At 47.8% G+C, this 26,876-nt stretch overlaps 1 protein-coding gene across 1 annotated transcript in view; it reads left to right on the forward strand.

The window, feature by feature from the left end:
* Positions 1 to 20,501, forward strand: part of FOXK1 (forkhead box K1) — a 65,470-nt gene extending 44,969 nt beyond the window's left edge. Inside the window, exons 3-9 of the mRNA XM_063091494.1 lie at positions 9,695 to 9,851; positions 10,460 to 10,606; positions 11,481 to 11,674; positions 14,555 to 14,721; positions 14,836 to 15,105; positions 16,216 to 16,440; positions 17,102 to 20,501. Of these exons, the coding sequence (XP_062947564.1) occupies positions 9,695 to 9,851; positions 10,460 to 10,606; positions 11,481 to 11,674; positions 14,555 to 14,721; positions 14,836 to 15,105; positions 16,216 to 16,440; positions 17,102 to 17,385 (1,444 nt within the window). The 3' untranslated portion in view covers positions 17,386 to 20,501. The remainder of the gene's footprint in view (positions 1 to 9,694; positions 9,852 to 10,459; positions 10,607 to 11,480; positions 11,675 to 14,554; positions 14,722 to 14,835; positions 15,106 to 16,215; positions 16,441 to 17,101) is intronic.
* The last annotated feature ends 6,375 nt before the right edge of the window (positions 20,502 to 26,876 follow it).

Below are 26,876 nucleotides of genomic sequence, written 5' to 3' on the forward strand. Positions count from 1 at the left end.
ACAGGCACTTGAGGGTCAAGCTTCAGTACATTTTTTAATTTGTTACTGCTTCATCACAGACATTTAAAAATGGAACTGGCTTCTCTCTCTCAAATGCATGTGTGGCCCTGAAGATGCGGTGGCCACATGTGGTTTGGTGCAGATGCCATGTTTCCTGCCTGGGCACCAGCAGCTACCACCATCTCTTTGTGGTGTCAGCAAAGGTCAACCCAGTGGAAAAGGCAAACTGGGCCTTGGTATTGCTGTGAAAATTATGTTGACCTTACCTACCCACTGAGAGGGTCTCAGAGTGAAACTCACTCTGAAATCCACTGCTGGCCTAGAGCTGAAGCCGCACAGTCCCTTCTCTTGCTAACCAGCCACACTCTGGCAGTCCCCACTTGTTGGATTCACGTTCAGATTCATGTATTGTTTGTGTATAACCATAGGAGAGTCAAATTTCTCTACCCAGTTTTGTCACAGTCAGTGTTTCACTTATGCTTTTCATTTTCCTGCCATGGAATTTTAGTTACCAGTCGGGAGTCTTTTGCATTTCAGTTGCTTAGAATCAGTTTCCTTTTTTACCAAAGCCAGCGAGTGAATTACTCTTTTTCTTATGGGGAGAAAAGTTCAGGGACAGCACTGGCAAGTGGCAAGGCCTGGAGCTCAAGTCTAGAACCTGAATTTGGTTCTGGCCCTGTCTGTGTTAAGTCGTGTGGCCTTGGGCAGGTCACTTGAGCCTCCTGGGCCTTGTTTTCCCCATCTATAAAGCCAGCACTCTAGTTTCATAATTCGCTGTGATGGTGATGATGAGTAACTACTTAAGAAAACCTAATATGTGCCTGGCCCTGTGCTTAGCACTGTACCCGCATTGTTTTATTTAGTCCTTACAGCTTTATGGGAGAACGTTCTGGAATTATATAGTGATGATGGTTACATAACTTTGTGAATACACCAAAAACCACTGAATTGTACACTCTAAATGGGTGTGTGGTGTGTGAATTGTATCTCAATAAAGCTGTAAAAACCTTATATGTACTTAAATATTTATCCAATGCCACCTTAAAGCAGCTGTTGAAATGACAGCCAAGACCATTTGCTGTACTGTTAAGAACTCAGACTGGTAAGAGGTTTGTCCTCTGCTGTGTTCACAGTGGGCAGCGAAAACCAAACCAAGCAGTCACGAAGGGGCTGTGTGTAAGGGATAGGCTAACATCTCAGCCTTAGCCTGGCATGGGTTATTAATAACCAGTTTATAATCCAGATAAATAGAAACTGTGTAAGAAAGAAAAATGTTTTGGTTCGTGCAGGGCTTAATAAAATATTTCCCAGTAATAGTTTGAATAAAACTAATAGCCAACTGATTAAGATATTCACATAAAGCTTTGCATATTAAAGTTGCTTTTGGAAGTTAGAAGGCAGGCAGTGGTTTGTGAAGGAGTTAAGAAAAAATTTTTTTCTCTAAGCAAAAGAAGCTTGTGTTGCCGCAGCTCTGCCTGCAAGCCAGGTGGCCTTGTGAGTGTGGCTTGAGTCCTGGGCTGTAACTCACCTGCTTTTCTAGCTGGAGCTGGGAGCGGTGGGAGTGGTCTAGCTCCCCCCACCCCGTGGCTGCCACCCAGTCCTTTCCTTTGAGGTTGGGGGGGGGGAGCCGGGCCTGGATTCATTTGGTGGAATATTTGCAGAGAAAGTAGTAACTTAGGGACTGGCTCTCTCACTTTTTGGCTTTTAATTAAGTGTTACAATAAAAGGATCTCCGTTTACATCCGTTTATCTTAGCTCTGTGGAATTCAATTGAATGTTTAAAAACCTCAGAGGCCTTTGAGGTTTTGCTTGCCAAGATACATTTCAGTTTGAGTTTCTGTCGCAGGGGTGGAGCTGACATGTTTACAAACACTCCCTGCCCTTCCCTTCCCGCCCCCTCCCTGTCTCTGTCGGCTCCCCTGGGAGGAGAGAAGGAGGTGGGAGGAGAAGGGCCATTCCTGAGGGATGGGCCGGCCGGCCTGCCGGGCTGTCGCCTCCCCGGGTCCCGCCCCCTCCTCCTGGGTCTACTTTCCTAATTTGGTGCGTCTTCGCCTCGCGTTTCCCCATTGGTCAGGCGAATTGCGGCCCGGAGACCTCAGCTGGGTGGGGCCCGTCCCTGGAGCTCCTCCCCTCGGCCCCTGTCATCCAGACCTGGGAGTGCTGCTACCTGTGGGAACCTCGTCCCTGATAAGCAGCCCTGCCCTGCCCTGCCTTCCCAGCACCACCCCTTCCTTTCTGTTTCTCCTGTTTGTGCTTCGAGCTTGCTCTGCTTCCTGGGGAAGGTGGGGGAAGGCGGTTGGGTTTTGTGTGTGTGTGTATGTGTTTGTGTGTTGTTTTTTCCCCCTGCCCTGAAGTACTCCACCCAGAAAATGAATGAACTCTCTTTGAAGTGAATTCAGCTATCTTTAGCAGCATTTTGACCTGTTCTCTTTTTAGGAAGTGTTTTTAGGAAAGAATAAACTGGTTAATTATTTTCTAGGTTTTACAAAAACAAAAACACCAGTCTAAAAAGTGTTCCTTAGAACTAGAGTTTTAAGAAAACGGCTGAACTTACACAAGAGAAAAGGCACTGCATAGAGAGAGACTAATTTTTGCTCATAAGGGCAAGATTTTAGAAGCTGTTCCTTTAAGAAGGCCTTTCTTGATTTCACCAATGTGGAGATCAAAAATGAAAGTAACTCGTGAAATCTGGCAGAGGTTAGCAGTATATCACATAAAATAAAAATTAAGCAACTGACTTCAAAACCTAAATCCTTTTTGATCACGATCTTTAAGCACTGTTTTATGTTATTGCTAGATAAAATGCGGCCCAGCTCAGTTTATGTTGTTTTGTAATATTTGAGATCTTTTGAGTTTGAAGCTTATTGGGTTTATATTAGAAATCCTACCGTTTTTTTCTGGCAAACTTTGGATCCTTCCTTCAGTTGATTCATCCTGTTTAAAAGTTTCTAGCCTGTCTCCTCTCCTCCTGTTTTCAACATGAGGAGTGTGGTGGGAATGTTTAAATCATCCTCAGCAGGCAGGGGGCCTGGCCTGGCTGATCTGGAAACCTCAGCATTCACAGATCACTTGAGGACTTCCTTTCTACCTGCAGCTATAGTCCCTACCACCCCCCAGCCCCACCTTGTGCCTTTTCCTATCTGAAAACTTTGAGGAAATAAAAATTGGTCCCTCCACATGGAAAGGTTGGGACCCTCCATGTTCCTTTTAATTTTCCCTTCTACCTAAAGCCGTTCCAGGGGCATTTTTTGGCTCTAAAATGTCAAGAATTGAATGAAGCTTGGTACTGAAGTTCTTGTTTTTATGGGAGTCTATTGAAATGTAGACATCCCATTTCACAAGTAATCTGAGTGAGAGCCCTGAATGGTCCGTGTACAGTGTTTTCTGAAATGCACTTTGTCCTGATGCCCGGCTTGTGTGTGTGATAGGCCTGTTGTCCTGCTTTGGTGTGGGCACACGACATGCGATGGACAGCCTTTCCCAGATTTCGCACTTAGGCCTTGTAGGAAACAGGAAGCACCTGTGGGCACAGAGCCGAAGGGGCTGTGGCCCGGCCCGGGGAGGCTCTCTTCTGTCCAGCATCTGCAGAATTGTGGGGCTGTTCCTTGCCCTGCGCATCTGCTTGGGTCTTACGTCTCATATGAGAATAGCTAATATTCAGGCCAGCTTGCTGATTATATTTCACTGGTCTTAACTAGTTTTCAGCAACTAGTTAACCTTTTAAAATAGCTTCCCAGGATTTTACAGCATTGAAGTTATCTTAAGGGAGTACAAACTTTCTTTGACATAGGGCTAAGAATTTTGCCTCTGAATTTTTTTCTTCTGTATTCTTTTATTTTCAGATTACAGAAATACTATATTATATGCATTATAGGAAGTTCAAACATTTTAGGAAATGAAAATCCCCTGCTATGACACTCCCCAGAAGTTATCTCTTCTCACTTCTGGTGTTTGCGTGCTTCTGAGTGACTGTCTCTTGGATTTTTAGTTTTAGGTATTATATATGGACTCCTTATATGGAAATTAAGGATTTAGCTTTTCCTTCCCCACCCCATCTTCCCAATAAAATGACGTTATCATTTCTGGGTTAATTACTATTAGCATTTTATTTATTATAAGGTGTAGTAATTATAATGCTCAGCCATTTCCTTCTTTGTACAGTTGGCTTGTTTTTTTTCCCCCAGTAGAGTTAATAACAGCCTCTTTTCTGTGTTTGGTTAGACATCTATGTAGCTATTGCTGGCACACCCCGCACTCTGCCAGGTGTGTGTGAATGTCCCTGCCTCCTGTTTGTGACCACCGGTTTCATCTTCACTGTGAAGGTCTTCCTCTAGAGCCCACCGTCTCTAGCCTGGGTCTGGGGCTTCTCTGATCCTGGGATCATCTTCTCCAGCATCCTGGGAATTCCCTTGGGGGGTTCTTTCCTGATTCCTCTTTCCTGTCTTCCCTTTTCCTGATTTGCTCCTTTGTTTTATTGGAAAACATCCTCCAGCCACTTCCTGGGAAAGGGTACAGGAGAGATACGGCTTTTTAAAAAATCTTCCATGCCTGAAAATTGTTATTTTTTGTTCTCACTAGATGGGTGGTTTTACTGGAAAGAGAATTCTAGGTTGGAAACGTTTTTCCCTCAGAATTTAAAATCATTCTCTGGCTTTAAGTGTGGCCGGTAAGAAGGCTGATGTTGTTCTGATTCCTAATCATTTCCCCTCGAGACTCGCAGAGCCTGACATGTATCAGGGCCCTTTCAATCTGAAGATGCATTTCCTACAATTCTAGGAAATTATCTACTTAATTCCATGAGAATTTTTCCCCTCCACGTTCTCATTCTCTTTTTCCAGGACTTGTACTCTCTCATTTTCTTACTTTTCTCTCCTTTATTTCTTTCTTTACTTTCTGGGAGATTTTCTCAAGTCTCTCCTTCTACCCTTTATTGGATTTTTATTTCTCTCTCTTTTTAAAATTTTTAAGAGCATTTTCTTGTTCTCCAGATGTGCTTCTCACTACCTCACAAACACAATCTCTTTACAAACTCTGGGGCGATGTGAACTATGCCTTGTTTTGACGTTGTCATCTCCCCCAGCTTGTATCAGCTTCGTCTGAATCCCTCTTCTCTTTGGTTTATATTGCACGGTGTCCTGCCCGGTAGAAGCTTTCCTCGAGCAGCAGGTATACCTTGCCTGGCTGTTACGTTTAAGAATGAGGTACTGAGAAGCTGCTGGGATCGGCTATAAGGCGTGATGTTGGGGTGAACTCCTCAGCCTGGGCCCGGGTAGGGACTGTGTGCGTCTCTGGTCAGCAAGTCTGTCCTCCTCACCAGGGAGATGACCCCCTGAGGATGCTCCAGGGGGATTAGGATATAGAAACCTTCCGCAGCAGGGCGTCCACTTGCAGTTGGCCTGGCGCCTCCCCCTGCCTGCGCAGCTCAGCCCACAGGCCCTTCATGCACCCTTTCCAGGGCCAGGTCTCATCTGGTTGTCCAGGGGTCAGGGAGGAGATCTGGCTACCTCTTACAGACTGCAGCCCCCTTTTATTTCAGCTACACTGCCCTCCCCACACCTGGGCGGTGCTGCAGTCTCATTGGGATTTCAGAGGCCGGCACTGGAGGAAAGTCCTCAGGGGCTTCCCAGCTCAGGGGGCCTCCCACCTTGCGGGTTTTCCTCAGGCACTGGGCCCTCTTGGCATCTGTCCTGTTCACGGTCTCAACACAGAGCTGTGGGGTGTTGGGGGTTCCTAGAAGGAAGGCAGTCATGTGCCATGGAGAAGGCTTATCTTGGGCCCCAGGGATGACTTCAGTTGGCCTTTTCAGTGGTGGCTTTAGGTCTCTTGTCAGATTTGTTTTTTTCAGCTTGAATTCTTACCAGTAAGAGAGAAGCTCTGCTGTCCCGGCAGCTGTCCATTCTTCTCAGACACCCGAGACATACGACACAGTAGCATTGCCAGGTAGGTCTTGGAGCCTCCCAGAAGGCATCTTCTAGGCGCAGCTCCAGGAGTGGCAGGACTGTCCCGGTGAGAGCAGGGCACAAATCCAGGCAGGCTGCAGCAGGACAGACAGCCCCAGGGATCTCCCCACTCAGGACCTTCCAGCTTTCTCACTTGAAACAAATGAGACTTGGGAATTGTTTTTCCATAAAAGGGAAGAGAAATCAGTGACTAATGGTCTGAATTACATGCTCCACTTAATCCCACTTTTAGTGTTACGTTGGGGAAGAACAGGCATTTGTCTCACGTGACATTTGTAGGTCATTGCCATTCGGCCTCTGCTCCTTTACCCCATCCCTGAATTCAGACTTCCCACACTCCCAGCAGCTTGGGGAGCTTGGTTCTTGGCCAAGTCACTTGGACTCTTCCCTTGAAGTCTAGCAATTCTTTCTTTCCTCAAATTAAGCCTAGGGTCCCAGGAATGCCAGGGGTCGTCGTCCCTGTTGGGGAATAACAGGATCTCCTCGAGGTAACAAGTGCATGTTTATACTTTTTTTGAATTTTTTTCCAATCGCTAAGTGTCAAGGGAGTTTTTCCATGGAGTAGGACAAAACTCTGGATGTTAGACACTGAGTTTCTTGATTAGTTTTCCCAGGAGGACTTCAGGCTGCTCTGCACAGTCCGCGAGGCCAGGAGCCTTGCTCTGGAGCTTGGATGCCCCCATCCAACCGAGGCCTGGGACATTCGGAGCCCGTCTTTCAGTCGTGCTTGTTATGGCCCTGACTATTCTGAGCTTACGTGGCATCTTGCTTCCTGCCTCCCGCTCAGATGGAGATTTAATGCTAGGGTAGCCTGGTCCCAGGCACAGCCTTCATGGCTGAAGCCAGCCTGCGAGAGGACAGCTGAATGGGGTTTATTGAGAAACGAGCTGCTTTGAGGCCAGAAAAGCTGTGTGAGCAAATACATGTTGTCCCACGGCCAGCACTGCTGGAAGGCCTCTCGGAATCCCGGCGGGCCAGTGACTGCTGCGTTATAAGCTGTCCCAGAGGAAGCAACACCAGAGAGAATGTGTCAGCACAAACCAGGTCCGGTTCTATAAAAAGTGGGAAAGAGGCTACTCTTGCCTTTTTTGTCTTTCTGAGTCAGGTTATGCTGAGCCTTGTTTATTATATATTTCCATTTGAACTCATTCTGCTGGGAATGACACCCTGTTCTTTGGGTTTTGCCTTCTGGGGTTTAGATGTAAATTTTCTACCGTCTTGTACAAAGTGACTACTCAGAACAGGCAGCAGGGTCAAAAATTCCTGAAGATGCTCAAAAATCAGAGTGTGTCATCAGAACTGCTAAGGCTCTTCCTCATTAGTCTTCACACAGGATTAAAGAGTCCTCCTGACACCTGGTTGATCGTGAACAGGGTTTCCTGGGTTGAGCTCTGTCGCACGCTGGTTTCACTCGAGCTGGTATTCCCTGATCTGTCAGGAAGAGTTTAGTGTGTTTCTGAGAGTGACACCTCAGCATGGTCCACAGCAAGGCAGGGATATCTCAGGTTGTTCCTGCCCAAGTCCGAGGGGTGCTGACTGTTCCTTTTGGGGGTGGGTGAACAGGTGTCTTGTGCAGTGCTGCGCCGTGACACCGCGGGTGCAGTTCCAGCAAACACAGCTTTGGGCCGTCCATGGTGGTATGTGGTTCCCAGATGGATGCCTTTGAAAAACCTGATTTTTGAGTGTGTGGATGTTACTAGTAAAATCCTTTCTCTTTCTTTCCTCATCTTTATAAGCTTGGATTTTGTATTTTTGGTTCAGAATTAAATTCAGAAAAAGTTTCTTTCCTTATTGTTTCCTACCTCTAACAAGCTCATTTGTGTTTGTTGATTAAAGTTTCTAATGGAAAAAATAAAGTTTCTGTAGGCACTTATGTATGTCTCTGCCATACTTAGGAAATCTGGTGGAAAAGAACAAGAATTCTCAAATTAGAGTCCTTAAAATTCTTTTTGGTTTTTGGGGGGTTTTTTTGTCAGCTGGCCTGTACAGGGATCGAACCCTGGACCTTGGTGTTATCAACACCATGCTCTAACTAACTGAGCAAACCAGCCAGCCCTAGAGTCCTTAAGATTCTTTTTGGCTTACACCAATTCATTACTGGAAAGGGGTCATGACCCAGAATTGAATCTATTATTAATATCAGTTGCCACATTTTTCTCAGTTGCAGTGTTTTATTTTTTCATTTATCCCTTGCTCCATCTAATGTTTCTTGAGCCCTGACTGTGCCGCAGGTGACTCTCTACCTAGGGAGAGGCACATCGGTGAACCAGTGATTGCATCCCAGGGCTCGAGGGGGCACCTACGAGCCTGCTCAGGAGGGCGACACAGAAGAGGTGACGTCTGCAGTTGAGTTTTCGAGATTCGGGAGGAGTCTTGTTATTTGCAAATTGGGGGAAGGACGTTCCAGGCAGAGGAAATAGTGCCCAGATAGGGAGGAAGCAGGAGCCTGGGAGGCGTATTTGAGAACTGTGGCCTTCCGGATGGTTCTGGCTGGAGGGAGGGGATGGTGGAGGAGCATCCCACAGACTGAGCCTCCTGCCCCCACAGACTTTCAGTGGAAGGGACATCACAGGCTTGCCAGGTCACTCCCAGGACAGGGAAGTGGGTGGGTGCCCATGTGGGACAGGACAGCAATAGGAATGCTGTTTATCTGGGGTCCTGTACCCACTCTTAGTGCTCTAATCTGGTTTCTCCAAATATTTTGAATAGAAATCATTTTCAGAATCAAAATTTCAGTGTGGCTTCATAACCAAAGCCTGGTTTCATTAACTAGAGGAAACAGGCCAAAACTTACTGATCAGCCGAGCAGATATAGCTGTGATGTCCATGGAGCCCTGTCCTTAATGGGCAGCAGGACAGTGGATGGTCGGGATGGATGGATGCAAGGACCTGCCAGCGTGCTCACGGTGTGTGTCAAGGGCAGGGACTGAGCCCGCCTGTATGGTTGTCATTGTTGCCCCAGCCTAGGAGAAAGAGGTAGGTACAATGGCGTGTGGAACATGAGAGTAGAGGGGAAACCACAGGTGCCGCCTCTCCCCTGAGGGCTTTGTGTCCAGGAGAGACCCATGTGCTGGCCTTGCTCCATGTGTCATTGATTCTTCATTCAGCAGGTCTGTGGCACTTTCCACATGCCAGTCTTCGCATGTATGATTGTACAGTTATTCTGGATCCTGAGCCTTTTCCTGTGGTGCCATCTTGTGGACACCTTCCCACTAACCAGCAGCCTTCATGGATGTGTGTTCCCACCCCCCACTTCTGCACCTCCGCCTGTGGGGACCACATGAGTGCAAGAGTATGCATGGACTCAAGAGCTGACGGAACCCCTCAGGCCCTGCTCTGGTGGGGAAAGTTGTGGCTGAGATGCAAACCTGTGGGGCTGCCTGGTCAGGTGCTGCCCTGGGCCCTGCGCTGTGTCAGAGTGAGGGCCCACAGTGCTCTCCGCAGCTGCACTCGGCTCCTGCCTGCAGGCTCGGGGCTCCAGGCAGACTCAGCCTTGGAGCGGAAGTCACTCCTGGAATAAGTCATTTGTCATCTCCAAAGTCTGGTCCTTGACACCATGTAACGTTTGTTCTTTGGTTGTATTTTCTCTGTCCTTCATAGGAGGATCGAACAATGTAATGATAATATTCACGGCTGGAAATACCCATCTTCCAAGTAGATCCTGAAAGCCTGTGTCCTACACACGTTCCTTTTCCAGGACCGTGAACTTATAATGTGTCCTTTTCTCTCCTCAGTGTCCCCAACTCCTGCCCAGCCAGTCCTCGTGGTGCCGGGTCGTCTGGCTATCGCTTCGTCCAGAATGTGACCTCGGACCTACAGCTGGCAGCAGAATTTGCAGCAAAGGCCGCCTCAGAGCAGCAGGCAGACACGTCTGGAGGGGACAGCCCCAAGGTCTGAGCTCTCTCCAGAGCCTTAGTCGCATGTAGTGATCAAGATCAGGTGATAGGCACCAGTGTGGGTGGCAGACAGCATGCTCCAGGGAGCATAGCACATGCCGGGAGCTTCGCTGCTGGTAGTGGGTAGAGCCGTCGTCTTTCATCCTTTCCGCTCACACGTGACGCACTTTGGTCATCTGCTGACGGCTCGTGGTGGGTGTCATCTGCACAGGCGCTGCTCACTCCGCACCTCCTCAGGAGTATCCCCTTGTTCCATCTGCTGATGACAAACGGTTGCAGTTACAGTCTTTTGAGAAGAATGGCCCACCTGTTTTCTTGGTGTTCATTTCCATCTGATAACTTTTAAAATCAGTTTGTTAAGGAAGCAAGAAATTTAAGAATTAAATGATGGGAACATCTAATTTTCCTTCCCATGAGGCAAAAATGGCTATTCGTAGTTTAATGCAAACACGTTGATGAAATAGGTGGGGGTCGTTGGGATGGATTTGATCTAGACATGTGTGTCCTTATCGGAAGGTTTTTCTCCTTTAGCAGGTGACAGGTGGGTGGATTGGGCTCTGACAGGTTTCTCCAGTTAACCCTGTGCTCTGTGTTTCTTCCTAGGATGAGTCGAAGCCACCATACTCCTATGCACAGCTGATTGTGCAGGCCATCTCCTCAGCCCCAGACAGGCAGTTAACGCTGAGCGGGATCTATGCCCACATCACCAAGCATTACCCTTATTACAGGACAGCCGACAAGGGCTGGCAGGTGAGGGCCTGAGGCCTGGACACAGATTGTGATTAACTGTCTTAGAACAAGAAACCCTAACAGGCACGTCACTTCATTTAAAATAGACGGAAAAGAGATATAGGGATGTTTACATGGATGGTGTATGGCACATCTAAAATGTGTTAGAGCTGTAGTACCATTGTGTCTAAAAGAGTCATTTGCGGGTGGGGGGGTGGTGCTGGCCAGTACAGGGATCTGAACCCTTGACCTTGGTGTTATAACACCGTACTCTAACCAACTGAGCTAAATGGCCAGCCCCTAAAATAGTCTTTTTTGTTAGGTTCCCTCCTTCTGATGCCCAGAACTGTGAAGACTGGTATATACCTTATTACATTTTTATGCTTCTGGTGCATTATAATCCTATGCTAATTTGGAAGTATACTGTGCACATCATTTAAATACAATAGTCCACATGTATAAATTGTGTGTATTTTATCTTTGTATAGGTTGTAAGACCTATGTCTGTATTAGGCATAGCTGACCTGTGTTGTACTTTTTTATATTTTCTCCATAGTCACTATTTCCCGTTTACTAGTTTATTTAGTACAAGTTTTGAACATTGTAATGTCCAGTCTCTTCTTTATCCCTGACACTCCTAGACCATGACTTGTCTGTTTTTCTTTTTCCATAAATACCAGTAATGATACTGTGCTGAATTTTGATAGGAAAAACTACACTGTGCCTTTGTACTTCCCCAGTAAAACACAGTTAACATGCCAGCACAGAGTCCTCTCCATAGTGTAGATGATCTGTTCCCCGTCACCTCTGGTCCTGCATCCGATTCAGATTTGGGGCTGGTGGGATTCGTTTTCTGATGTGCTGTTAATTGGTGAATATCTCTGCTTCCCTGCAGAATTCTATTCGACACAACCTCTCTTTGAACCGTTACTTCATTAAAGTCCCACGTTCCCAGGAGGAGCCTGGAAAGGGGTCTTTTTGGCGAATAGACCCTGCCTCAGAAGCCAAGCTTGTGGAACAGGCATTCCGCAAACGGAGACAGAGAGGCGTCTCCTGCTTCCGCACCCCCTTTGGGCCTCTGTCCTCAAGGTAAACCTCTCTGTGCTCAAGCTCTTAAGAAAGGTCAGCTTCCCTGGATGTACAGATTCCCAGTGTTATTTTTGGCACTTAGAAACTCCACCTTTTGGGTTGTCTGGTTAGCTCAGTTGGCTAGAGCGTGGTGTTATAACACCAAGGTCAAAGGTTCGTATCTCCATACTGGCTAGCCACCCCCAACCCCCTCAAAAAAACAAAACAAAACAAAAAAAACCCTCCACCTTTTTAATTAATTAATTTTAATTTTTTTTTTCTTTCCATAAACTCAGTCAAGTGGTACCACACCTTTTTTATTTTGAGAGATCTCAGTACCAGTGAACTTATGTAAGTTAGTAAAGTTAAAAAGTAAACTTCTGTCTTCGTCCCGAACATGTTAGTTCTCAGAAGCTGAAACGTGAGCAGCAGTGGGAGTGCTCAAAACCAGCAGTAGGCGGGTCACAGCTTGTGGTGCTTCTTGTGGAACCAGGCTTTCTGCTGGGGGCTTTGAGGGGACCCAGTGAGTGGTCACCTCCTTTCTCCCCTGATGGGAGACAGATCAGGAGGAAGACTGGTAGAGTTCAGAGCCACCTGTGCTCATAAGAAAGCCAGTGTAGGGGGTGGCTTCTGTCTGCTAGCCAGCACAGTCGGCAGAATTCGCCCCCCATCACCAGCAGCCCGGGTCAAGGCCCTTCCTGCCCAGCTCATTTTTGGCCAATCAGAGTCCAGAGGAATATGTGCCGCCCATAGACGGGCCCTGGTGATTTTTCCCAAGGTTGCCCATCAGACGTCGGCCTCAGGCCTGGGTGAGGATATGGAGAGATGCTGCCTTCAGAAATTCTTCCACGTGGAAGGAACGTTAGCATCTCGTGCTTTCCATTTCAAAGTTCCATTTCAAACATGAGTCTATGAAAGATGGCATAAATGTTTGAAAACTTGTTTCTGGTATAGGATATGTCATTGTGATTCTCAGGTGAATTGGTCATATTGGTAAGGTAGGAATTCAAAATCATTTGGAATGTTTCAGCTGAGCTCAGATTTTCCAAAACACCACAGTGCTTAAATAGGAAAGTGGAAATTTTATTTGTAAGTATTAGTTTGCTGGGGCTGTGTAATAAGTACCACAAACTGGGTGGCTTAAACAACAGATATTTATTGTCTCATGGTACTGGAGGCTAGAAGTCCAAAATCAAGATGCTGGCAGAGTTGGTTCCTTCTGAGCACTGTGATGGAGAATCTGTTCCAGGCTTTTCTCTTGGCTTCTGGTGGTTGTTGACAACCTTTGGCATTTCTTGGCTTCTAAATGTATCACCCCAGCCTCTACCTTTATCTTCACATTGTGTTTTCCTTGTGTGTGTCTGTGTCCAAATTTCTTTTTTATAAGGACATCAGTCATATTGGATTAGGACCCACCCTAATGACCTGACCTTAAACTTGATCACCTCTATAAAGACCCTGTCTCCAAATAAGGTCACATTCTGAGACACTGGTTAGGACTCCAACATATCTTTTGGGGGACACAATTTAACCCATCACAATAACCAGCATTATTTTTTACTTGTAGGCCAGTCCATCAGCCAGCCAGAGGAACAGTTACTGGGGCTTCTCTGTGTGCCCAGCACTGTCCAAAAAACTATAAAGAGTGTCCGTAAAGGAGTACATGGTGGTCCCCATCCAAGGTCACGCTTGCAGTTGGAGAAGCAGATTTTGTGCTGAGTAGAATGTGCATGGGAGAATCATGAAGGAAAACCCCTCTGGCCAGGAGGATAACATAGCAAGACCCTGGCGTGAGCTGGAGGAGACTGGCTTGACTCGGAGGGAGGCAGATGTGTGTGCTGGGGGCAGGCAATCAGAAATGGAGTGATTTGGAAAGAGGAAGGCCAGATTAGAGAGGTCCTTGAAAGGAGTTTTCACTGTTGTAGTGAGGATTTGGGCCCTTACGACTCATGACTAGGGAGTAGCCCAGTCAGTGCTTGTTTGGGAATGAGTCACGTGAGTGTTGGAGTAGGAGAGAAGGCCTCCAGTCCATTGGTTGAGGAGTAGCAAGCACTGAGAGAGATCTGGAAGAAACGACAGACCAGGCTTTGGGGCAGCATGGAGGAAGGAGTGAGAGTGTGCCAGGGTCTCTGCCCGAGGAGCCCGGGGTACCCCCAGTACTGCCACACGCAGTGGACACAGCACGTGTGCAGTGGCCACAAGCGTCCACCTTCACAGTGGTGTTTGTTACACGGATTATAGATGTAACATTAAGACTCGCTTCCTCCCCCAGCCGCATCTGGCCAGTCCTGCATCCTAAGAGTGTGCTTGATGGTCCCTGGAGAAGAAAGCTGACTCAGTTCGCAGGACTGAGTCTCCGCATTCACTTGCTGTCAGTGACTAAGAAGAATGCTTTACTTTAGAACCCAGGTTAACAGTGACGAAGGAAGCAGGCTTCGCTGGGTTATTGTTTATGCAGGATAAACAGTTATGCTCCCAAAGCTTGTTTGGCTCTCTCAGTTAGAGTTTTCCTGGTGGAAAGCTTGTTCCCATCAGAAAGAAGCTTATGTTTTTTGACACAGAAGGCTGAACCACTTTCATGGAAGACTGGCCTGTACCTTTCAGGACATCAGTGCTGAGATTGTAGCATTTGCTAGGAAGACACAGATAATGCAATCTCCTCTCATTTATGTCCCCCCAGCTGACCCACCATCAAATGGAGCTTTAACAGCTGGCAGTTGTCACTGCCTAGGATGATAGCATTGGAAACACTGCAGGAAGACAGAGAGAAGCACCAGGAGACATGGGACAGAGAGGACATGTGGAGCATGACACTGTGATGTGGAATGTTTCTTTAAGCGTCCTCTTCATTCCTTAGCGTATGTAATTACTGTGACGGTCCTTTCTCTTTTTCTTTTTTAGGAGTGCTCCAGCTTCACCCACTCACCCTGGGCTGATGTCCCCTCGTTCTAGTGGCCTGCAGACTCCAGAATGCCTGTCTCGGGAGGGCTCACCCATTCCACACGACCCTGACTTTGGGTCAAAATTAGCTTCTGTTCCGGAGTATCGGTATTCCCAAAGTGCACCCGGTAAAGAACGGTTTTGTCCCTTTACAGGATATGGCAGAATTCAAAATAGTGCCTAGGAAGGCGAGTGCTGGGAGAGGGTCAGAAGTTACTGTTCTCTCTCTGTCCCACGTTTAGGCTCCCCTGTCAGTGCCCAGCCCGTGATCATGGCCGTGCCTCCCCGACCGTCCAATCTAGTTGCCAAGCCCGTCACCTACATGCCAGCGTCCATCGTGGCCTCCCAGCAGCCCTCGGGCCATGCGATCCACGTTGTGCAGCAAGCTCCCACTGTCACCATGGTCAGGGTGGTCACCACCTCTGCCAGCTCAGCTAACGGATACATCCTGGCCAGCCAGGGCTCTGCGGGGGGCTCCCATGAAGTGCTAGACTTGGGCAATGAAGCAAGAGGTAAGAGCTGGAACTCAGTGCATTTGCCACTGCCATCCACAAGGTGGCACCGTCAGCCTGAGCCTCGGGCTCAGAGTCCACGTGTAGGGGCAGAGGCTCAAGGAGGTGGAGGAGGGTGGGTCTTGTGCATCTGGCCTTTTCCTGACTGTTCTTTTGGGAGTATGTCCTTTTAAACCAGTACTAATTAGGGCTGGCTGGCTAGTTCAGTTGGTTAGAGCATAGCCTTGTAACACTAAGGTCAAGAGTTTGGATCCCTGTACCAGCCAGCTGCAGGAAAAAAAGAAACTAAAACTTAATCAGCACTAATTATCCTCAAACACTTCTTCCTTTGTTGAATAGTGCCTTCTGCTGCACTCAGCTGTTTCCTTGAATTTTTTTTCCTCTCAAGGTAACATTGAGTTAAGTTGTGGGATCCCGCATAAAATTGGAATTTAACATTTTTTTAAGAGCTCCTCATGAGGAGTCTTTAAAAGACACTTGGAGGGCTGATCTGTTAGCTCACTTGGGAGAGCATGGTGCTAATAATCCCAAGGTCAAGAGTTCGGATCCCCATACCAGCCAGCTGCCAAAAAAAAAAAAAAAAATCATTTAGAGTACAAAGTAGTTAGGAATATCTAAAAGAAATGTGGATCCCAGGGAATTAATGTTTATTTACCACTATTGACTTAATCTCAGTGACCATTTTTTCTTTTAATACTGTGATAATGAAAACTGCATTTTGGTGAAAGAAGACTAAGTTATGGTTCTAAAAGCGAATCGTTTCATCCCAAATAATAGATTTCTTTTTCAGATTAAATTTAGGTTGGTTAACATTTAAGTTATTTAAAATATTCTTCTAAAGCCTTACTGTATTTCCTTTATTTTTGTTTATTTAATTTTTTTGGCGGCTGGCTGGTACGGGGATCCGAACCCTTGACCCTGGTGTTATTAGCACTGTGCTCTCGCACCTGAGCTAACTGGTCAGCCCGTTTTTCCTTTAAAACATACTACATCAGTGAGATTTTTCCTTTGAGAACCAAAGTTTTTCCAGTGCCAACTTCACATCCCCTCGTTGGCAGGCTTATTACCACCTTGGCCAAGTGTAGTTCTGAGACACTTTACATCCCATAGGCTTGGAAGAGAAACCCACCATTGCGTTTGCCACCATCCCCGCTGCCAGCCGAGTCATCCAGACCGTAGCCAGCCAGATGGCCCCAGGGGTCCCTGGACACACAGTCACCATCCTGCAGCCAGCCACACCAGTGACCATTGGGCAGCACCATCTTCCAGTCCGGGCCGTCACTCAGAACGGAAAGCATGCTGTTCCCACGAATAGTTTAGCTGGCAACGCTTACGGTGAGGCCCACCTGTCCTCCCTGTTCTCCAAGCCCACGTCCTGAGCACTGTGGTTCCGCCCACAGTCAGTGCAGCACAGGAATGGTCTTCCAATATCATCCAATCCATTCAATCGATTCACTGACCACCTGCTATGAGCCAGGCACTGTGATGATACTAAGCAAAGAGCACAAAGGAAAAAAACAGATTATCCCCATTGTGCTCGAGTTCACACTATACCATGGGGTGAGACCGGAGGTCACGGGAGGAAGGAAGACAGTCAGTAAGCTAGGGAGCAGGAAGTGCCAGGTGGGATGGTCAGGAGGTGGCAACCATGTAAAGCAGGTGGAGCACGAGCCGTCAGGATGTCTGAGGGAATCCAGAAAGCAGCAGCAGCTAGAGGAGCCCTGAGGCGGCAGCCACCTGGCAGGTGGGAGGATCTCGGGGTGGTTGGGACAGGCAGGCTCAGGGAGGCAATGGTGCATGGCCCCACGAAGACCAGAGCAAGGCGGGAGCTGGCCAGGGCTTGCATCATGGTGGTAGATGTGTGGGTGAGCTCAGGATCCTGTTTAGTTTACTTGGCCATTATCCATGTGATTTGGGACCATATTCAGAAAAATCAGTGTTGGTCCTAACCAGATCCCCAAAGTAAAAACCAAACCTCTTCTTCATCCACCCGCAGCCCTTACCAGCCCCCTGCAGCTCCTTGCAGCCCAGGCGAGTTCGTCCACGCCAGTGGTGGTCACCAGGGTATGCGAGATGGGGCCTGAGGAGCCAGCAGCAGCGGTCGCAACCACCGTCACCACCACCCCAGCCACCACCACTGCCTCTGCCTCAGCCTCGGCTTCTTCCACTGGGGAGCCTGAGGTCAAAAGATCCCGGGTGGAGGAGCCCAGTGGGACTGCGACCACACAGGCTGGGGTGATTGCAGCCACCAGCTCCCAGGGGCCAGGCACCGGGGAGTGACGTCACCTGCACGTGGGTGGAGTGGGATTCGCCAACAGGAACTTGGAGCTGGATCTGACAGTGCAGATGGACTGCACTCACGGAGCCAAGGAGGAAGGCTTTGCAGCTGCCTGCAGCGTGTGCCACACGGAGCAGCTACATGCTTAGTCCTTTCCATTTTATCTCCTGTCCGCCCATGGCTTAAAACACAAACACATAAACAAGTTCAGACAACTGATTGTATGATTCTGGGAATTCTTTGTTTTTGTTTCCTTCTCCCTGAGCACCATCCTCTCTCCCCAGGCCTTTCTGTCAGGGGCGAGGGGGAGAAGATCATAGCTCAGCGCCTCAAGGAATGTATCAGGACAGACCACCCACACGAAGGAGGAAGATCCACGGCTCAGTGTCCTTGTTGAGGGCGCAGCCTTCATCCCCTGGGAGGACTGGACAGAAACGCAGCATGGTACCAACCAAGGCCTTCTAAGGAAGAACGAGGATGGGGATGCATTCCTATTTGTGATAGATTGGGACTACGCAAGAGAAAGAGGAACTGCCAAATTGCAAACTGTTTTAGGCTGTCCTTTTCCTAAAAGTGACATAGAAAGTATTGGCATTAATTGGGAGTTTGGAGGGGATCAGGTTTGACTTTGGACTCCAAGTATTTCATGTTTTGTTCAAATGTGGAGTTCAGGCTTAATCCTAAGTCTGAGGCGAACACAAAAGGAGTAGCACATTTTTGAGGTTTTCGTCTGTAGACAGTTTAACAACTGTAGGTCTGGGGTTCTTACCAGCGTTAATCCCCTCAAAGAGTAAACCTGCCGCTCCATCTGGTAACTTCAAGAAAGATCAATGGCTTCCTCTGTAGGCGTCGAGGTAGAAAGTTCTGTGGAAGAAAGATCAGTCCAGAGCCAGCAGGCTGCAGCATGCAGGGCACAGCACTGGCTGAGCCCGGTCCACCAGTGCTCAAGGCAGAAGTAGGTTTCACGTATTTTGCTCCAAAAACAGAAGGGCAAGCCCTGTGCTTGTGGCAGCTCTGTGCTGCCAGATGCAGTGGGACACAGCAGCACTGGGCACAGTTGGCTCCCGCTACTTTCTCACCAAGTTGCTGTTTCCTTCCCAGCCCAGACTCTGTCTCCTGTTGTAAATTGGAACCATTTCTTCTGCCTGAAGCACCAGGGGCTCTGGGTCAGATAGAGGAAGGAAACTATCTCTCCTAGCAGCAGCTGGCAGGCAGGCTTGTGCCCCCTTGATGCTCAGCTCCTGCCACCTCGGTTGGTTTTGTTTGCAACATGGTGAGAACCAAAGGATCAGAAACTGATCAATCGAGTGGCTCTGGGGGTCCCTAAGCAGCCCCTCCTGCATTTGCAGACAACTGGCAGCACTTGGAACTGTGTCACAGGAGCCGGAGTTGAGCCAGAGCAGTCAACTGTTTAGCCCAATTTGAGGATGAGATTGGAGTCCTCCAGCATCTCTTGGAGAACATTTTCATGAAATGTTACAAGCATTCATAAAAATTGACTTAAAATTTTGCTAGTCACTCTGGTGTTTATTCTTCTGGTAGTGGACCAGAACCAGAAGCAGCAACAAATTTGACACTGAGCTCCAGAAATCTCAGAGGAATGGGTTTTCTTCCTATAAATAGCCTGTGTCAGCATTATGGTATCATCAGCAGGGCAGCTTCCTCTGCCCTGAGCCCTGATGAAAACACCAAAAAATCCAGTTTCATGGAAGGCGTCTGAGAGAGTGGCAGATGACCCCACCACCACCACCACCACCAAGAACTGGGAACTAGCTGGGCATGTGCCACCTTAGAATGAAGGGAAAACACCTTCCAAAATGCCATGGAGGCAGTGTGGGAAGATTGACACCGCATGCCGAGTGTGACCGGCTATAGTGGAGCTCATCGGCACGTGGGCGGGGTGGGTGGATAAGTCGCTGGCCCCATCAAGGCCAAGTGCAAAATGTCTTCTGGCTCTCTCCCTTCTGAAGCCTAGACAGGGAAAACCCCTGTTCTGGTGGCTTTTAAGTCCCCCAAACCAGTTGTTTCTGTGGCACTAAACTTTAAACAGGAAATAAGCTCTTTTTTGAAGTTCATGCCTGTTGCCTTGGGTAAAATTTCAGAGAAATGGGGATAGGGTGGAAATAGCTAGGGTGCCGTCCTCCCAGGGAGTCATGCTCCGACCCACATTCGGGTTTTCTGTCATTTCGCTACACTTGTTCTTTGCCATGTGCCTGGTGTATGCATGGGTGGGGGTGAGAGAGAGTGGCCTCGGTCAGCCTGAGACGGGCTCCCCTTCTGCACTGATGCCCACATCTCCTCAGCAAGGCTGCCCAGATGAGGATCTGTGCCAATGGGCTTTTGGGATCACCTCTTGCCTCTCCCCCTTCCTTAATTATTGTTCCCAGGGCCACGTGTGCTCATCTCAGAGGTGGAATCCCAGTTGTTTTGGACTGCTGTGTGTGCCTCCTGGTGATGGCGGGCATGTCTGCGGTGGTGGGTCACAGAGTGTTTTGTCGCATCTTGGTCTGGTCTTGATCAGTCTGGCTCTAACCCACTTGCTTTCATGGCTGTTGAGATGTTTTGGTTTCTGACCATTATGGGATGTTCTCATGGTGCTTGCTCCAGGAGAAGGCAGTGAAAAGGGAGGTGGGTGGACGGAGTGGGGAAGCAGAGGGGACAGAAGCTCAGTGGGCAGCATTCTGCCACATGGGGAGCCTGCGTCTTTGAGCTTCCATTGGACTGAAGACAGGAACAAGGGCAGCAGCCCCTCGGGGTCAGCTCAGACTGAGCATGGCAGGGAGGGGAGGGCTGGGCCTGGGAACTACTACTGAGGGCTTATAAACAATGAGTTGTTTTAAGGGTTTTTGCCACCCAGTCAGGCATGACAGGTAACATGTCTGTCTCATGCCAGAACTTGGCCTGGAACCAGTAGTCAGGGTGGCCAGTGCCCGAAGGAGATGCACATCTCGGCCAGAAAGCCCTCCCCATGTGCTCTGAGCTGACCAAGCAAGGGTTTCCCAGTGGAACTCCTTTGTGGAAGCAGGAGCACAGGCCAGGGGACCAGCAGAACTGGATCCCAGGCTCTGGGGGGCCTGTAATTCACCACAGGATGGAACGAGGCCTGATCAGCCTCCTCTAGGTCGTCCAGGGTGGGCTGACCCCAGCGATGTTGGCGGGGGGTGGGGGGTGGGGCAGCAAAAATGACTTGATTCCAGTGCATTGCTGGTATCACTGCAGGCACAGAGGCCTGACGACCTGCTCTGTGGTCACACGGGAGCTCAGGGCTTCTGGCACAGTCCATGGGGAGACACAGTCCCTCCTGCCTCGCCCTGTTCTGACAGGTGCTCCCTTGTAGATCCAGGTACCTGGTAATCCATTTCTCTCTTTTGCTTCCTACCTGACAAGTCACCAGGTTTACCAGATACAGGAAAACATTCTCTTTGGGTAGGAAGTAAGACATAAAAATAACTGTTTTCAAGTAGTTGATCACATCCCAAGACAGTCTAGCATCATGTGGGAGCAAGAAGGCTGCACCTGGATCTAAGGCAGCCACCAGGACTGCAGCCATCTCAGCAGCACCATCAGGCCCTTGTCTGATGGAGGAGTGTGGGGACCACAGCCATAGAGGGCATGGTGCCTGGTGTCCCAGGCAGATAGTGTGTGTCATCATTAGTTGCTGCCTCTTTCTTTCCATGCTGAAGTCCCAGAATACCTGGCCTGTGGTGAGAGTCTGTAATTCAGTGCCTTTGAGGGACTTAAAGAGACTCTCCCTTTTCCCCCTGCTTTCTAAATCCTTAAAAATTACACAGCTTGAATCCCCTTAATAGGTTAGGTGTGTGCACTTTTGTGGCCCCTAGTGCTCTCCTTGTTTCACTTTAGAGGTCGCCTTGTGCTCTGGGGAAGGCAAGATCCTGGTGTCTGGTCCCCTGTGCAGAGACTTGCAAGGCCAGCGCTGGGAAGATACTGGGAGGAGACCCCAACCAGGCAGGTAGGTGGAGGCATGTAAGGGCCATGGCCTGTCAGTTTCTCTCCTGAGGTCTAGCTTGTTCCTGTTTGGGGATTACTGTTTATTTGTATTTTCTTTTTCTCTTATTTAAGAGCTAAGCCAAATGAAAAAAAGGTGGATATGAATTTCTGAGTGGCTAAGATGAGCATTCTGTCATTGCAGTTACCGTGTTTTGTGTTTCTTGGGCTGGGGGGGATGGATTTGGTGGAGCTTTACTAGGATCGTGATCAGAGGCTCGCCCTGCTCCCTCCAGGCTGCCATGGGCCCCCAGAATGATTTCAGCTGAGGCTGGATCTCAGCCATTCAGCTCTTGGGTCCCTTCTCTGTACCTCACAGGCCCTAGTGAAAGATCGGTTTGAGATCACGGGCATTGTTCAGCTCATGCTCTTACTTCCTCTAAAATAAAGAAGGATCTCCACAGATCTTTCAAGGTGAGTTGTGAATCTCAACAGAGCCGTGTTGTAAGGCCTTCTCTCTGTAGACAGAAATCTCTTCATTGGGCAATTCAGAGAGTTCAGAAGGAGGAGGAAGCTTTTCTGTGGCTTTGGAGTCCATGTCTTACATTATAAAGAACAAACCTCATTTGAAATATGAAAACTTAGTCAAATGTGAGGAAATGTTAGGGAAGAAAGGATTTTTCCTGTAGCTTTTAGAATGTAGAAATAAATACAGCTGGTGGGGGTGAATGGCCTTTTTTCCCTCAAAGCCTCAAATTCCGCTTTGCACTTGAGTGACTTCATGTGGTGTGAAGGACTCTTGCCATCTCTGGAGTGGACACCCAGGTCGGTCCTCAGCACTTCCCCACCCCTCTGAGAATATAGACACCCCCAACTACCCCCCACCCAAAACAAAAGCTTCAGAATAACCAGTGTACTGCCTCTTGTTTCAGTGCTGAATAGCAGGCTACTTCCTCTGCTGTCAGCTACAAAAACCAATTGTAAGATGCTTTACAAGTAAGGAAGGCCCCCAGATGCTGGATGGAAGCCTCATCCACATAGTGGGCCACACAGCTACAATCGGTCAGTGGCAGGGACAATGTTGGAAACCCCTAGCCGACTCTGTCACACTCCGAGTTTAGGCTTACAATGAAAATGTGTTTGCCCACAGCCTTGTCCAAGCCTCCTTTATAATACCTCTGCCTAGAAGCAATATTATTTAATAAGATTAATTTAAATTTTCCAAATATGCTGCTGTGAAGACAAGAATAATCTTTAGACAGGACTTAGCTTTGGAGGTTCCCTGATATGTATTTTGGCTCTTTGAGATAAGGGCAGAATATGGAATATAACAAATGGTCTCTTGCCCAATTTCGGTTCGTTATTTTCAGATTGTTTTACTGTATCTTACAGTTTTCTTTCATTTTATGGGTTCCTTTCTCCAGGCCTCGTTTTCCACATTAGGGTTTTAAAAATGCTCAGGACACGGTTCTCGTCATCTGTGCACTTACTGTTTTCGCTAGGGTTTGTGCAAGACATCTGCTACTTGCGTCTCCTTTTAATACCAAAAGCTGCTACATTTGGTGACCAGAGGGAGGGCTTGGAATTGGTGCTTTGCAGGATGGCAAGCTGGGCCTCACACCTTGAGGTGACCTTTCCCAAGGCATGTGGTTTGAATTCTTTCAGAGTTCAAATTTGTAAAAGGGACTGTTTTGTTTGGAGCTGCTGCTTTCTTTCCTCTGTCCTCTCTTACCCAAACCCTGAAGTTAGAGCTGCTTGGAAGAGTGGAATATTGTGATAGAACCACAAGCACTTCCTCTGAACTGAAATAAAAAATAGGCCCATTTTACTGACTTTGTCTAGGGAAGATAGTTTTATATTTAAAAAAAAAAAAAAGAAGACACTTGTCTTTTACCCAGCAGGCACTTTAGGGCCTGCTCCTGGGCCGGCTCCACTGTTCTCTCCAGCCTAGTCTAAGCTCCCCTCTCATAGGCACCGGCTGCCGCTCCTCAGCTCTGCTGCTGGAGGGGACACTGCAGAACCACATCCTGGAGGTGGTTGGGGTGGCGCAGCCGGGGCGACACCGCTCCACTGGCAGGGCCAACCATGTGCCATAACCAGAGGTGCTGCCTGGGTGTGTGGCTTTCCCTTGGAGGTGGTGAGAAGGTTCTCAGAGGCAAAGTTGAGACTCAGGTGACTAAAAAGAGGTGAGAGCAGGGAACGGCGGTTAGACGGATTCATCTCTCTCTGTTTGATGAACTTCACCGTGCCTGCCATTAAAGTGTGGCATCAAAGCCGTATGTCATACCAGCTGCTCGGGAGGTCAGACTCCTGCCCTGAGGAGCAGCCTCGTCCTTGGAGTGTTGAACCCCCTGGTTGGTGAGCGGAGGCCTTCCCTCAGGGGTGGCCACTCTCGGGAAGGACTGAGCACTACGCAGAAGCTCTGCCTGTCACCAAGATTGGCATTGTCATTGCATTTTTGTGCAGGACCGAAAAGAAAATCCCTTCTTTGAATTAGTGAGCCTTGGGGGTTTTTCAGTTTCTTTTATTTATCCTAATGGCTGGTTCCGGCTGCTCAGTGTTTCAGAAAATAGTTAAGAGCAGTCACTTTATTCTTAGGCATCTTTCTTTCCAGAGAGAAACCCCACTCAAAGGATCTTATTTATTCTTTGCACTTGCTTGTGATTCCAGCAATCAAGAAAATGTGGTGAGAAGAAAACTACTGGAGCCACTGAGAAGCAGCAAACGCATTTCTTTGCTTTGGTTAAGCAGCTCAGCACTGGCTGCAGGGGACCCCGGCTCCTGAACTAGCTGAGGATGACCAAGGAAGGCTTCGAGTCACTCTCCCATCTTTTTGTCCCTTACCCAGTTATCTTAAGGGAGTCAGAATTAGAAGAATCCTGGTTTATTATTCTTTATCTGGGAGTCTTTTTTCTGGAATAGTTTGCTCCTTTGATTCATCCAAATATTTATTGGTGGTTTGCTTTGTGTCAAACACAGTGGACAGTGTGCAGGGCAGGCTGGGCCCGAGGGGACAGTGGTTCCACCCGGGTTAATGTTTGAGTGATGGGCATGTGCTCCATCCATGAAGACTTCTCTTCCCTGCAGGAAGAGGACTTGCTCTTCTAGTTGTTTTCCAGAGTCGCAAGCATTGTCTAGTACTGTCCCCTGATTTTCTGAATATGTTGGCTGAGCTTGAGCAAGATTTCTGACTCTGATTATTTTTTTTCCCTGCATGAAGTTTACTGGCCTGTATATGCATTAAACTGTGCCTGTGGCCACTAAATTTCTGGGTTAACTGGTCCAGATTTTTTTTTTTTTTTTTTAATCAGTAAAAATGGGGATTTAAAGTCAGATCTTGTAAGTTTGGCCTTTCCCTTCCTTCCTAACTTCCTTTCAAGAAAGGCTCTCTGGATACCTAGTATTCCATATTTATATGGCTCCATTTCTGTTTCAGGAAAAGGGGGGTGGGGAGGAAAGCAGAGACAGAAACCGCGTTCCAGACCCTCTCCTTAGCTGAGCTACAAGTCTCCTGCAGACCTTGAAGGCCAGCAGTGAGGAAGGGGTTAAAGCCAATGCTGAGAATTTTTTTTTTTTTTTTGTATCTGAATGATAATTCTGTAAAAATAATGTGGGGGTGGGGGGAGACAGGGAGGGTGTTGTTCAGGGTGTGTGTGTATGTGTGTGTGAGCGTGTATTTTTTTTACAGTGGCTGTCAGATATTTTTCACAATATGTTTAATAATCAATGCTTTAAAAAGCAGTGGTATCCTATAAAGTGGAAATTTAGGTTCCAGAGCATTGGATGTGAAGTGTAGGTTATGTCATGGTGCGGTGTCCTGCCACTGATGAGGGACAGTGGGACCTGGGAGGTTGCCAGCACCATGGGAGGAGCAAGCCGTAGGCAAACAGCGGACAGACCCACGTCTAAAGCAGGCCAGCCTGTGTTTTCATTTCAAATGGGATACAGTATTTTTTTAATAAGGAGCCATACTTTTTTTTAAAAGTTTGAGATCTGAATGTGATTTCTAATTGTATCAGACGTTAATGTTTTAAAGCTATAACAAAGTTTAAAATTTCTACTTTTTGTTTTTCATTTATTTTAACTGTTCTTTTATCTATTAAAATTGTTGTATGTGGATGGGGAAGTTTTGTTTCTCCTCTTAGCATTTGTTTCTATAACCAGAAATAAAATTATATATTAAAAAAATGACACCAAAGTTCTATGTGGTCCTTGTGAGTGGGTGGCTGCTGAGGGACAGATGGATGGATGGACAGACGGATGGATGGATGGATGGACGGACAGATGGATGAATGGACAGATGGCCTGGACACATAGACCCCCTGAGGTGCTCAGGAGGCCAAAGGGCAGCTACCGCGGGGATATGCTCTCTCCCATATGTCCTGGGAACTCCATTCCTGGGAAGTAGATTGACAAAGGAAACCATTTGTGTAGGTACCTGTGACTCCGATGCTCAGCAACCCTCCCGGGAGTTCTCTCAGTGTGAGTGTTTGCAGCTCCAGGAATATGAAGACAGCTCTTATCCGCCCCTCAGATATGGCAAGGGAGGAACCAGCCGAGCCATCCTTCTGCTCCTGGGCACACAGGTACCCACAGCTCCCCTGGGAGATGTGGGCCTTCCTGCTGGCACTTAGCAAAATGAGAATTCCTACCCATTTTGTGCATGTTTTCTCTGAGGCCGCCTTATTTGTGATGGGGTTGGGGGGTATGCAACATAGCAAACATGCTTGGGCAGTGACTTTCAAGTCAGCCCTGGGTTCAAGTTCCTGCTCTGCTACTTACCAGCTGTGGTACCTTAGCCTGTGACAAACTCTATTTATTCCCATGTACAGTGGGCAGCCCCACCTCACAGACACCCTGTGGATTCAGTGAGGTGGTGTCAGGTACCTGGCAGAGTGCTCTGGGCATGTCACATGCAATGAAATTGGCCACCATCTCTTCTCAGAGCCCCCATATTTACAAGATGACGTGGGCGTTACACCTGCAGACTACTTCTGACTTGGGGTTTTATAAAAATGTGTGTTTGTCACTATCAAGGTTCCACAGTGTGCAGGTGACTCATTATCTCATTCACCTCAATAGATAAGTTGCGTGTTTCAGATTTCAGTGGTCCACAGTTAAAGATTGAACACTTCTGCTTTCCTTCTGGTGACTCCATTTCCATTGTAAGTCTGACTGCAAGCATTAACCATTAGATGCATTATATTTTAAGATTTTAGCCAATAGCAAGCATGAGTGAGAATAATCAGTTTCCTCCAGGGAGCTGCACTGGCTAATTAGCATCTCTTTTTGTAAATTTTTTAGCTTCTTAAATTTTGTGTTTTATTAGGACAACCATTTTCACTAGTGAGACTTAAAATAACATTTTACACAAATTAAATTTTGTAAGAAACAGGTCAAATATCCTCAGTGATACTGCTTGGGGTGCATCTCAGTGTGGGGAGAGCATGATTCCTGGCACTTAGCTAAGTCCTCAGGGAAAGTTAGCTACTGTGTGAAGCCAGGTGTATACCAACAGGAAGTGAGTGCATCTCCTCCCCAAAAGACT

The sequence above is a fragment of the Cynocephalus volans genome, chromosome 3 (assembly GCF_027409185.1).
Source record: "Cynocephalus volans isolate mCynVol1 chromosome 3, mCynVol1.pri, whole genome shotgun sequence".
In the NCBI taxonomy this organism is placed as follows: Eukaryota; Metazoa; Chordata; class Mammalia; order Dermoptera; family Cynocephalidae; genus Cynocephalus; species Cynocephalus volans.